The sequence below is a fragment of the Nicotiana attenuata genome, unplaced genomic scaffold, assembly GCF_001879085.1.
Source record: "Nicotiana attenuata strain UT unplaced genomic scaffold, NIATTr2, whole genome shotgun sequence".
NCBI classification, from domain to species: Eukaryota; Viridiplantae; Streptophyta; class Magnoliopsida; order Solanales; family Solanaceae; genus Nicotiana; species Nicotiana attenuata.
Window position 1 is genome coordinate 154,186 of NW_017671795.1, and position 13,002 is coordinate 167,187.

At 36.3% G+C, this 13,002-nt stretch overlaps 1 protein-coding gene across 1 annotated transcript in view; it reads right to left on the reverse strand.

Moving 5' to 3' along the window:
• Nucleotides 1-8,940, reverse strand: part of LOC109210262 (protease Do-like 2, chloroplastic) — a 15,914-nt gene extending 6,974 nt beyond the window's left edge. The window contains exons 1-12 of the mRNA XM_019373658.1: nucleotides 8,630-8,940; nucleotides 6,950-7,123; nucleotides 6,124-6,174; nucleotides 5,526-5,599; nucleotides 5,294-5,357; nucleotides 5,057-5,101; nucleotides 4,013-4,120; nucleotides 3,062-3,139; nucleotides 2,081-2,147; nucleotides 1,856-1,914; nucleotides 1,204-1,303; nucleotides 75-154 (exon numbers count right to left, since the gene is read on the reverse strand). Coding sequence (XP_019229203.1) covers nucleotides 75-154; nucleotides 1,204-1,303; nucleotides 1,856-1,914; nucleotides 2,081-2,147; nucleotides 3,062-3,139; nucleotides 4,013-4,120; nucleotides 5,057-5,101; nucleotides 5,294-5,357; nucleotides 5,526-5,599; nucleotides 6,124-6,174; nucleotides 6,950-7,123; nucleotides 8,630-8,815 — 1,086 coding nt within the window. The 5' untranslated portion in view covers nucleotides 8,816-8,940. The remainder of the gene's footprint in view (nucleotides 1-74; nucleotides 155-1,203; nucleotides 1,304-1,855; nucleotides 1,915-2,080; nucleotides 2,148-3,061; nucleotides 3,140-4,012; nucleotides 4,121-5,056; nucleotides 5,102-5,293; nucleotides 5,358-5,525; nucleotides 5,600-6,123; nucleotides 6,175-6,949; nucleotides 7,124-8,629) is intronic.
• Nucleotides 8,941-13,002: the final 4,062 nt, after the last annotated feature.

The window sequence follows — 13,002 nt, forward strand, 5'->3', positions numbered from 1 at the left end:
ACTATACAGAGAAAGACGATCACTCTGAAGAGCAGACACAAGGACTTTCATTCTGTATAGATAAATAAACAGACCTCGTTAGATGGCACTTTTAAGCAGGCACGTAGTGCTGGATTCTCCAATTTTTGCAACAAGACCCCAAGGCAAGGAAAACCTGAAAATATGATATAGTTAGAAGTAGTATATCATATACCAGAGTTTTGGTCCCAGTGGACCCATTTAAAGAGCAAACTAAGAAGTTACAAGTTAAAACTTCAGCCTATGATTTGGCATGTACAGAAAAACAGCATCTAGCGGTGGAACCATACAAGTTTGAAATGATAAGTTAATACTGATGGCTTCTTATTTCAGGGGCCCCTGCCACAGCATAAATTAATGTTGTGATTAAGGACTAACGGGAAGCAAATAACATAAACAAAATTAGTGTTCACCAACAAAAATTCCTGCTTGGCCCATGTGCTGCTCACACCTAATTTCTCAGAGTTAAGCCTCAATCCATGACCCTTTATCACATTAATAATGCCAATCTTTTAGTTCTTTCGATGACACTTAATCTTTTCCTTTCTCCTTTTACAGAACCAGGAGGCATCTCCGTTTCTTCCACATATGCCTTCATGTCAGAGGCTGAAATGCCTGGAGGAGTTTCCATTCATCCAGCCGCCTTCTCATTAGCAAAACCAACCAGTCTGGGAGTTAAATATTTCTATTACTTCTCTCTCGTCAAGTATCATCATCACACAATTACAGCTAGACATCATGACAAGCCAACTGGCAGCAACAAAGATACTTGATTCACAAATAAGAAAGGAGCAGACGCAGGCATCAGTTGGTTAGGTTCGAAATAAGCTTATATTCAAAGTTTAGAACTGGGTATTTTTCTATACCATGCAACTCAAAAGTACACTTCTTTAGTTCATATTTGCGTATTAATTGATTTTTCCAGCAGCACAATCGAACTTAAGAACTCCGCGCTTGATGCATATAAAAAAATAGACACAGAATTCAGACCAAACAGATTGAAATGAAGCTAATCCAAGAGATCAGTCAGTTGTCATAATCTAATTCAAGAAAATAAATATTCTCGGTTAACAAACTGTGTAATTGAAAACAAAGACTGTTTGCAAAGCCCTAGCCATTTAGGTGATTCCTCAGTATAGAATGACCTGAATGAGCAGATAATTTCACAAAAGGAGACAGACTCACCACAATACTTCCCATTCCTCTCATAATCTTCCAGAAAATGAGACACAACTGTAGTGGGGATTACATAACCAATATTTTCAGCATCATCAGATCTGTAAACCTAAAGGAGTTGTTGTGTAAGAACTATCAATATGAAAACATCAAAATGAAGTAAAAAAAAAAAAATAAGGCATGAGATTCTTGAAGAGGATCATAACTTTGTCAAACATAGTGGAGGAACAGTATGCTGACCATTATTGGTTTTTAAGGCAAATGCACTAGAAAACATTTTGTACCCTGAGTGACTGACCTCATTCACTAAATAAATCAATCAAAATAAAAATAAGTGACAAATACAAAAAGTAATTTGAAGAAATGTTGATGCAGCACATGGCCGTAAGAGATACTACCACCCCTAGTTGCCCCAAGGGGTACTGTTATGGTTTGCTTTGGGCCGAGCTCTTAAGCTAGCCTCAGAATGCCTTTCAAAACAGATGAAAATAACAGCTTGGTAATATAAAATACTACAATTATGTGATTAAGTAACCATTTCAAACTTGAAATAAATAGTTGCATCCTGTCGTTACAAATCCCTAAAAGGGAGGACTCTGCAAAACTAAAGTGGCAAGCCAAAAGAAGCAAGAGTCTGGTCCCAAATCTGACAAGCAACTACCTGAAATGCCACTCCAATGCAATCTCCATCATCATTGAATGCAGGACCGCCACTATTACCTAAAATCCTTGCCATTAGTAGCAGCAACTACAGTAAAGCAAGAAAAAAAATACAACTATTCATCCATGTATGTACACATGGATAAGTTCTAAGACAAATTAGATAAGAGTAAATTTCTGTGGGCTTGTTATATGAAGAAGCAGTCTTATTTCAACGTCCATTTACCAGGATTTATTGCTGCATCTATTTGAATGCCCAGGAGCTCAGATGATCCATGAGCATATGATGTAACCTATTGATGAAGACAAATCTGTGAGTTAGCACTTGTAATCAATATCTAGGTCTAGGAGAACAAAATTCAGGCTGTATCTATCACTAGTAGCAAAGGGAAGATTGTCTCATTTGTAATAATCAACTCTTTTCCAACCTATAGAACTGACTGGAATTTAAGGGAACAACTATATGCTTGAATACTCTTAACTATAACCCCAACCTTTAAAAGTGGGATTAATAAGGGTGTAAAAGGGTCAAGAAAAACAAATGAACAATAATAATAACAAAGAACAATGATCTCTATAAAAGTACCTCGCATTTCATTAAGGTGAATCAACAACACAACAACAACAAACCCATTGTATTCCCACGGTGTATTTCTTTAAGGTGAATCAACTAGCTTAATTGCAGGTTAATGATGCGGATTTTAATTTAGGATCATGAAACCAGATTAATAGTTGATAAACCCCCTTTGACCACATTTTCATTCTGTATACTTCTTGTATACGGGGCTTTCCCCAACACTAAAAAAACTTACCTTACCAAAAAAAAAAGGAACGCGCAGGTCCTATTTTGGAAAGAGAATCCACAAAATTAGACCTTATACTAATATTACTGTTATAGCTGTACACAGTTATGACCATCGTGCATTATCTATGCAAGTTTCTTTTCCTAACATTATCCATTTACTAATCTAAATTCGAGCAATCATTACCCTTAAGATTGAATAGATCATGACATGATAAGAACAATACCAGTCATCAGTAAAAGAGCACAACAGACTAAAGTGTACCCAGGAAAAGACAAATGACCCACATTGATCAAAGCAAGAGTAACGATAAAAAATTCTTAAGTAAAAGCATCTAGAGGTCAGTCACGGTCAGCTAAGGAATAAACTAATACTACCTTAACTGAAAGGTGAACAAAACAAACCTCAATTCTTGAAACCACCCCCTTAGTCACAGATATTGTATCTCCTCCAAGTGGATAGCCAACCACAGTGACAGCATCCTGCAAAAGAAAAAGGACCAGCTTAATATGTAAGCTATATGCATCACAGCAGATTCGGCAAGAGATTTGGGGTTTTGAATATGTCAAGATTTTTCATATTCAACGGAAAATAGAAAGTAATCCAGCAACACAAATTGAGTAGTAACAGAGGGTCAAATATCAAATGAGTAATGACAAGCAAAAAGGCAACAAGATTATGTTAAAGTGGTTATGAGTCCAGAATTGGCTTTTATAGAAAATATTTTCCCTGGGAATAAATGTAATATTCTTTCTTTTAAGGTATAATTCCACCCAAGAAATAACTAAACTTTTACTTATTTAATCAACAATTGAAGCTTACTATCAAATGTGAAGCTGCCTTACAAATATATAATTCACATAATCATACATATCAGAGACAAATCTCGACTCAAGGATAGGACATCTACAAACTTGATTCATCCAAGATCAGGTGTGATTGACTAATATAGTAAGCAGGCATCAATGTAGATAGGTGCCAACTTTCTTCAGTATGAACACTTGTGCAGGGTGGCTCATCCTATTTTCTTTGACACATTTAGACCAACACTAAAAATGAGACAGCACATCTTCAGAGAAAAACTATACATAATTTTTTTATAAGGTAAGGTAAGGAAGAAATCAACAATAACAACCCAGTGAGATCCCACATGTGGGGTTTGGGGAGGGTAGTGTGTACGCAGACCTTATCCCTACTCCGGAGGAGTAGAGAGGCTGTTTCCGGTAGACCCTCGGCACAAGAAAGAAAGAGACAATGTATCAGTAGCAGCAGAGGAATCCTAACATATAACACCAGCAACACACACACACATGTAGAACAGCTTTTTCTAAATGAAATTGATAAATGAGAAGTACCTGCAGACGAGGCAACCGTCCAAAACGAAGGGGCTCAGCTCCCTCCCAAAAGTCCTTGCTTTCCACAGATAGCAAAGCTATGTCACACTCTACCCCTCTGGCTAGAACCTACATGTCATACATGATGAGAATTAAGCACCACATAATTAAGTTTGGTTTTTTATTTTTATTTTTTTTTGTGTGTGGGGGGGGGGGGGGGTCTAGCGAGGAAGGGAAACAAGCTGAATCATCCCATATACTAGCTTAGGATTAAACAAAGACGAGAGGCACATTAGCCGTAGACAAAGAAAGAGCCCGGAATACTTGCATAAGCGCACTGCCTCATATATAAAAGTCTAGGTCTAGGTGCATGGTTTTCTATTACAGGTAAAGCAAAGAGGAAAAGTGGCAGAGTTGGAGAGACAGCAGTACTATCTAGCTGTAATTCAGCTTCTTTTTAGGATAAGCAAGAGAAAGCAATCTAGCTGCAGAAATACCAGATCTACTTTAACGCACACTGTATAATGCTTTACTCCAAGACTATAATACTTCCCAATGATTTTGGTCTAACATATCATGTCTCACTTAGCTTCAGATATTTCAACATTCAAAATAAATCTTGTCAAAGAATAATCACCACAACCCTTTCATTCCAATAGTATTACTCCCTCCATTCCATTTTATGGGAACCTGTTCGACAGGACACAGAATTTAAGGAGGAAAAAAAATGAAAAAAAGACTTTAGGAACTTGTGGTATTAAACATGTCAGGACATTTGAGTGGTTATAAAACCATGTCATTAAAGGTAAAATGGAAAGTTTAATGTTAATTGTTTTCAAAATATAGAAAGGGAACATTCTTGTTAGAACAGACTATAAAAAGGAAATAGTTTCACATAAACTGTACAGAGGGAGTACCTTTTAGGAGACATCATCTAATGATTGGTCTCAAACTGTTTTCTGTTTCCATATAAGAGCCCGAGATGACTCCGTTATTCGTCTTACAAGAATAAAACAATAAAGCATATTTTGTGTAGGTATTTAAAACCTATCATGGAAAGCATACCTTAGCAACATATTTTGTGTCATCTCCCCTTTTCTTCACTTTGACCTGCCACCAAAAATATTAATTTTGATTAAGCTAAAAGCTGCATTTGACAGGCAGATGGAGTAGAACAATGTAATTGACTCATTGGGTGACAGAAGACCACCTAAACAGCAGGGGTTCAACAATAGTGAACACTGACTACAACACTAGCCACTTTGTATATACTTGAGAAGAGAGTGCCATAAAAGTAGGTACCTGTGTATCATGTTCAACGCAATGCGCATTGGTTAAGAGCTTTCCGTCACCAATCATGAAAGCACTGAATAAAATCAAACTAAAGTCAAACTTCTAGGCTATCCCCCCATACAAAGATCAGCCTACCAGATATAGTAGACAATATCAGAGAATAACGCATCGCAGAACTACTGTTCATAGGAAATTAGCCATTTTCCACAATTTACTAAGAGAGAAAGGAGAAAGAGCATGCCTTCCAGTACTTGTATATTGTCTTTGTTTCTGCCAAGGAAGGGAATAATCTGGAGCAGTATGTGTACAGTAAACCTTGACACAAACAAAATGGAAATGGGAATGTGAGTAAACATTATTGAATTGTCATGCTCATGCAATCCATATAAAAGTCATTCATAAGTGCACTTGCAGATATGTTGAAAGCAATCACATGATGGACCTATTGAGGCTACAGAAGAAACTGAGTGAGATAGAATATCCGTCGAGGTGTACACCATTCTAAGTGCTGCATAAGTATTTTAATTACATTTTTTATTATCTTCGAACTGGAAGAACCAAACCATTAGAGAATAATTTCGTGTCTAACAACGACAACAACACACTTTATAAATGCCCAGTGTCACAACTGTTTAGAGATACACGAGGTTATTTCACAAATTTCCCTTTCTAAGCAAGTAAGGATAAGATGAGTACTGAAGTTGATAGTTTCCATGGGATCCCCTTTTACTAATTTCATGATTCAAATGATCTTCACCTTCACCTTGAGATTTGAAGATGAGGCATTCAAATAAATTTGCATAATTAGAATATTGCCATATATATTAACATATATTCACCTTCACAACAGCATTAAGAAAAGCTGCATCTTGGAAGCTACTGGTTTCTACCTGGAAAAGAAAAACAACTTAGGTGCAGTGGTGTAGAACAATTGAAACAACATCTTTTGGAACATAATAAAGATATAGAACTTGACAGCACCAAAATTGTATAATTCTTGAGTACAAGTAAGTAGGATAAAATAGATAGGGGAATGGCGGGATAAAAAAGTATATTTGGGAAGAACATAGAAGTATCAGAGTTAAGTTACATCCTCTCCAAGATAACATCCCTATATCTTAGAAAAAAAAGAATCTCAAGAACATTGTTGCTGTCCTGAAGTGCAGCAAAAATAAAGAATAGAAAGCCAAAAGCAATAAGTTGAAAACACGGCAACAGATGGAGTATTTTGGCTGCAGGACATCGTCTTCAACTTGGGGGAAAAACGCACACACACACACACGCACATATACATATATGAAATTGAAAACTTCTACAGATATATATTTATATGAAGGCACATATTACCACAAAAGAGCAGATGGTACAGGGGAACTTTTAAAGTCATAGATCCACCTCGGTGTGGCACTCATTTATGCAAAATTAATGTGTGCATAACAGCATCATGTGATAAAAACTATAAAAAGGTAAAAGAGAATGTGAAAAAGTGCAAGCCCTTTCATGTTATTATCAACCACCACCACCACCACCACCAAAAAACCCAACCCAACAGACACACAGAGTTGCACGACTAACACCCATTTTCCCTTGTTCTGTATATTTCTCAAGAGCAAGAAAGAAGCCAATCACCTAGACAAAATGGAGAGAAGAAGTTGACTTTCTTACCTGCTGCTCCTTTGAATCTAACAGAACTCCCTTCCCTTTTCTCTGCAGACCAAATGATCTAATTGATGTCAGTTGAGATCGTCCTGCTTCATTCGTACTGCTCCTGCCATCTGCATTTGCAAAAGGCCCTTCATTTTTTGATCTCCGTGGAAACTTCTGTTTACCAGCTTCTTTCTGAATTCATGGCTTTGCTTGTTTAATAAAAGTTTTACTCATAAACAACTAGGAAATACTTTTTCCCTAAATTGGAACAAAGTAACATGACTAGCTCCGATGAGCAGAACCATGAGAACAGCTAGTGCAGATCATAGTGATTCAAATTGAATCAAACAACAAGTAAAAATAATTTTCAAATAAGGACCAAAAGAGAAGAAAACAAAGCAGTTTCTTTGCAAGAGATTATATTTCAGGCTTGCATTGCATGTCTCCTTCACAAATTACTTCTTTCAATCTTTCTCATCAAGTCAAAAAACCAGCAAACATAAAAAATCATGATTGCCTGACCAGCTTCTTTCTGAATTCATGGCTTTGCTTGTTTAATAAAAGTTTTACTCATAAACAACAAGGAAATACTTTTTCCCTAAATTGGAACAAAGTAACATGACTAGCTCCGACGAGCAGAACCATGAGAACAGCTAGTGCAGATCATAGTGATTCAAATTGAATCAAACAACAAGTAAAAATAATTTTCAAATAAGGACCAAAAGAGAAGAAAAAAAAAAGCAGTTTCTTTGCAAGAGATTATATTTTAAGCTTGCATTGCATGTCTCCTTCACAAAATACTTCTTTCAATCTTTCTCATTAAGTAAAAAAACCAGCAAACATTAAAAATCATGATTTAACTTGCCTTAACCCCATTTTCAGTTGCGCTCATATCACTCTTTGATAATCTAAAGCATGCAAGAGGGTAAAAGTGTATTCTTCATCTTTTTCCTATCTAGCATGTATCGCCAACAAAAAGCCATATCAATACAAGTATGACTAAGCATAATACATTTTCGACACTGCAAAATTCATGTATCTTCTCATACACTCAATTCGCCATTTCTTATCTAATTTCGGGAAGTATCATAAAGAACGACTCAGTATTAAAGTCTCACTCTTTCGCAATGTTATATATATGTGTAAGTGTGTAAGTGTGTGAGTGAGTGAGTGCACATTATTTCACATCACCAACTACGAATGTTTTCTTATTAGTTGGACTACAGTGTATTGACCAACATGAAACACAGAAGAATTTATAAAGCAACCAATAAATGAGAACTCAATTATAATATATACACCAAATGCCAGGGGCGGAGCTAGAAGTCCGGCTACACGTTCGGCTGAACCCACTAGGTTTTGCTCAAATAGAGTATTTATGTTAAGAAACTTATTAAATATGTACAAATATTAAGTTTAGAACCCACTTATTAGCACTTGAAATCATTGTTCTAAAATTTTGAACTCATAAGGTTGAAATCCTGGCTTCACCTCTGCCAAAAGCGGGTCCAAAAGCTCAATAATATCACAATTCACGATCCATTCAGCTCTATCCAGGGAAATCTTATTAAAATACTAAATAATTTATCTTTTAAGACAATACAATGCATAGTATAATAAAGATAAAGAAAAAACAGAACCTAATCCAATGGTGATTGAGTATTAAAAAAAATAGCAGAGACGATGATGTTAATTTACCTCGGATGATTTCTTGAGAACATTTTTGTTATGGTTTTGATTTTGAGTGGAAGCTTTAGGAAGGAATAAAGAAGAAGGTCTAAGGGAAGTTGAAAAGAGACGGTGAGATGAGAGAGAGCATCGTGTAGTGCCGCCGCCGGTGGAGGTGAGCACCGTGAACCAGCTGTTTGCGGTTGCCGCTGCCATTTTTTTGTTAATTAATGCAGCAAATGAAACTAAAAATAGCTAAGTGAAGAGAGGATGCTGGGACTTTTTCCCTTATCCTGGCCCCTGTTCTACCAAGTCTCCTAAGGCAATAAGTATATCCCATTCATCTAATGCGTCTTATAAGCGCACTAATTCAGTTTATAATCCCATTACCACTTATAAATCGCATTTAGGTAATGTGTCTTATAAATCACAGATAGTACTATATCGCATTGATGTTTGCGACTTATATATCGAATTACCACTATTCTATACCACCGTTTTTATTGGTCTGTTTCAAAATAATTTTATATTTGAAAACAATTATTTTTATACTTTCGATTTTACCCTTAACTAGTATTAGAACCCGCGCGATATGCGGTTAGCGTGAAAGAATATTAATTATTTTAAATAATAATTTATATATTATATTATGTTACATTAATAGAATTTCAATGGGTATCTTACTTCTCAATACAATATTTCATTAATTAGAGTATATGAAATTAAAGAAACATAAATTATATAGTCATCGTATAATATTTTTGTTTTTTATTTTCTTTTATTATAATTTTTATTATTCAATATTATTATTATGATAATTTATTAGCGCGTCACTTGACTTAATATCATTTTCCACTACTCCTTTTAACATAATATTTCTTACTTCTAAAAAATAATTTTAAATTTTATTTTATGAGAGAGATCTGTGCTCAATTGATAAGATACTGATCAAGTTAGTATCTTTAATTTTTTTACTCTACCATTATTTTAGTTGATATGCTATTTATGTTCAGGTAGCAATAAAGTTTACATTGTAGGCCGTAGTCGATGTCCTTACTTTAAGAATTCACATAGTCTCTTACATTAGAAGAACAATTTATTTGTTTGCTTTACTGTTGTGATATAAGATAAGTAGTAGGGGTCAATTTGTAATTAGAGGAAAGTTATAACTGGTCGGTTAAAAGGCAGTTAATACTGTTCTATAAAAGAGCAGTATTAGTCGTATATGCAGAGCTAGCTGAAATAAGAAATCTTCTTCTTCCTTCTCTCTAAAACCTTCCTCTATTGTAGAGTATCTCATTGCATGTTTCAGTTAATGAAGATTTACATAGAATTTGTGTAAATTGACATGGTATCAGAGCAACGAGACTGAGGACACGAGCTCCGACGAGAGGTTCCGACGAATCAGCTGAAATTTGAAGAAATTCACCGGAGAAGAAGCAGAATTTCAGATCGCCATGGCAGGAAATGAGGTAACCTCATTCGAACACAATCATCCTCTATTTCTTCAAGCAGCAGATGCACCAGGTCTAGTTTTAGTTCCAATTAAACTCACAGGGCCAGAAAATTATGCCAAGTGGAGTAGGCCAATGAAACTAGCATTTATGGGAAAAGGCAAGCTTGGATTTGTAGATGGAACATGTGTTAAAAGTTCGTATAGAGGAGGATTAGTAGCGCAATGGGAAAAATATGATGCGGTTGTACTGTCGTGGATTGGAAGCACAGTCAGTAATGAATTGATGCCAAGCATAGTTTTTGCACCCAGTGCTAGGAAAGTATGGAGTGATTTTAAGGAGAAATTTGATAGATGTAGTTTAACTAGAATATATCATCTGTGGTCAGAGATTGCTAGCCTTAAACAAGGGACTGATTCTGTGACTACTTACTATACAAAGATGTCAGATCTATGGAGTGAATTAGATGTATTGGTACCCTTCCTCATGCGATTGTGAAGAATCAAGGCCTTCAATAGAACATATGAGAAATCAGAGACTTTTGACATTTCTCATGGGCCTAAATGAAAGCTACAACAATGTAAGAAGCAATGTTCTTCTCAAAAGACCAGTTGTGACTGTAAACGAAGCTTATGCCATAGTGACATAGGAGGAGAGTCAACGAACACTAGGTGTAGTTGACACAAATAGAGATCCATTAACTATACTTGCAGGAAAAGGACGGTTTTTAAACCTAAGAAGTTTGGACTGATTTGTGAACATTGTGGCTACAAGGGACATTTGAAGGAGAATTGTTACAAAATTGTTGGCTATCCAGCTGACTTTAAAAGCAAAAGAAACCTCAGACAGGAGGAAATAGATCTTTTGCCAATGCTGCAAGAACTAAAGAAACAGGAGGGACAAGCAATCAACCACAAGGGCATTTCCTCACTGAGGAACAGTATCAGCAGCTTATAGGGCTTCTGAACAAGCAAGGAGGTGAAGAATTCTCTACAAACATGGCAGGTATTATGACTTTATTATCCAATATTCCTCTAACTAGTTGGATAGTAGACTCTGGGACAACTCATCATATTGCTCATGATAAGAGTATAATGAGTGATATAAAATAGTTTGAAGGACATGGAGTTCAATTGCCAACTGGAAAAAAGCAGAGATAACATATACTGGAAAGGCTACTATTTTAGGAGGCAAATGTATAAAGGATGTACTGCATGTGCCAGATTTCAAGTTTAATTTGCTGTCAGTTGCAAAACTCACTAGAGACCTCACTTGCACAGTGAAGTTCTTCCCTGATTTTTGTGTGTTGCAGGGACTTTACAGTGGCAAGGTATTAGGGATTGGTAGAGAATCTGATGGTCTATACATACTAAGAGAATATGCACAAGCAGCAGGCATAACAGTAGGAGCAGTAATAAAAGAAGAACAAATACAACTTTGGCACTACAGACGGGGACATGCATCATGGAATTCTATACAACATATATCATCTCTACAAGACAAGATATGTGCAGGACAATCGAGAAATTGTAGTGTTTGTCCTCTAGCTAAACAGAGTAGATTGCAATTCCCTAATAGTGTAAGTAAGTTTAAAGCAGTTTTCCAGCTAGTTCATTTAGATGTATGGGGTCCTTACAAGACACCTACATATGATAGAAAGTATTACTTTGTGACTATGGTTGATGACTTTACCAGATACACATGGGTATGCTTGATACATCCTAAGTGGGAAGTGTGTGTTGTATTGAAAATTTTTATTGCAATAGTAAAGACACAATTTGATACTGGCATCAAGACCCTGAGATCAGATAATGGTACAGAATTTTTCAATACCAAGTGTAATGAATTACTGGCTGAAAATGGGATCATGCATGAAAGCAGTTGTCCATATACTCCTCAACAAAATGTCATAGTTGAGAGAAAACATAGGCACATTCTGGATGTTGCTAGGGCAACTGAAATTTTACGGTGGAGTGCCTTTGAAGTTCTGGGGTGAATGTGTTAGGACTGCTGTATACTTAATCAATAGGCTCCCAACACCAGTTCTGCAAGGCAAGACACCTTATGCTATGCTCTATGGGAAGTATGCTACCTTAGATCATTTAAGAGTGTTTGGATGTCAAGGTTTTGCTTGTAATCTTCCTAAGCGAGACAAATTTTCTCCCAGAGAAAGGAGAGAAGTGTTCATTGGATATTCTGAGACACAAAAAGGTTATAGACTATATGATCTTGATAATCATGAGGTCTTTGTTAGCAGGGATGTAAAGTTTCAGGAGTATGTGTTCCCTTTCAAACAGACTTCTAACAGCCATGATGAAGAAGCATTGTTCTCAACATCTACTGAGCACGTTTTTAATCTCAATTCCCCTTCCCAACATACACTAGCTACCTCACAAGATGAGGAAGCCACCTTTACACCTATCTTTACAGAATCTAAAGTAACATTAGAAGGTTTTGAGAATGTTGCTGTTACTGAAGGCAAAATACTCTTCCACAGGTGGAGGAACCAGCTCCCCAAGATGACATGCTGATTAACCCACCTTCCTCTACTACCATACCTTCACCTGCTCCAATTGTTGAAAACTCCAGACTCCACAAACAAACCAAGCAACCACTCTGGCTCAAAGACTATATCACCACTAAACTACCAGGCAAATATATATATCCTATGTCCAATCATCTCTCATATACTCAACTTTCAATTGCATATCAGACATATCTTCAAGCTTTCTCTGCTTCAGTGGAGCCTACATCATACAAGGAAGCAGCAACAGATCCAGACTGGGTGTTTGCTATGCAACAGGAAATACAAGCTTTAGAAGACAATCATACATGGGAGATTGTCAATCTTCCACCAGATAAACAGGCCATTGGGTCCAAATGGGTGTACAAAATTAAGTATAAGGCCAATGGTGAAGTTGAAAGGTTTAAAGCTCGTTTGGTAGCCAA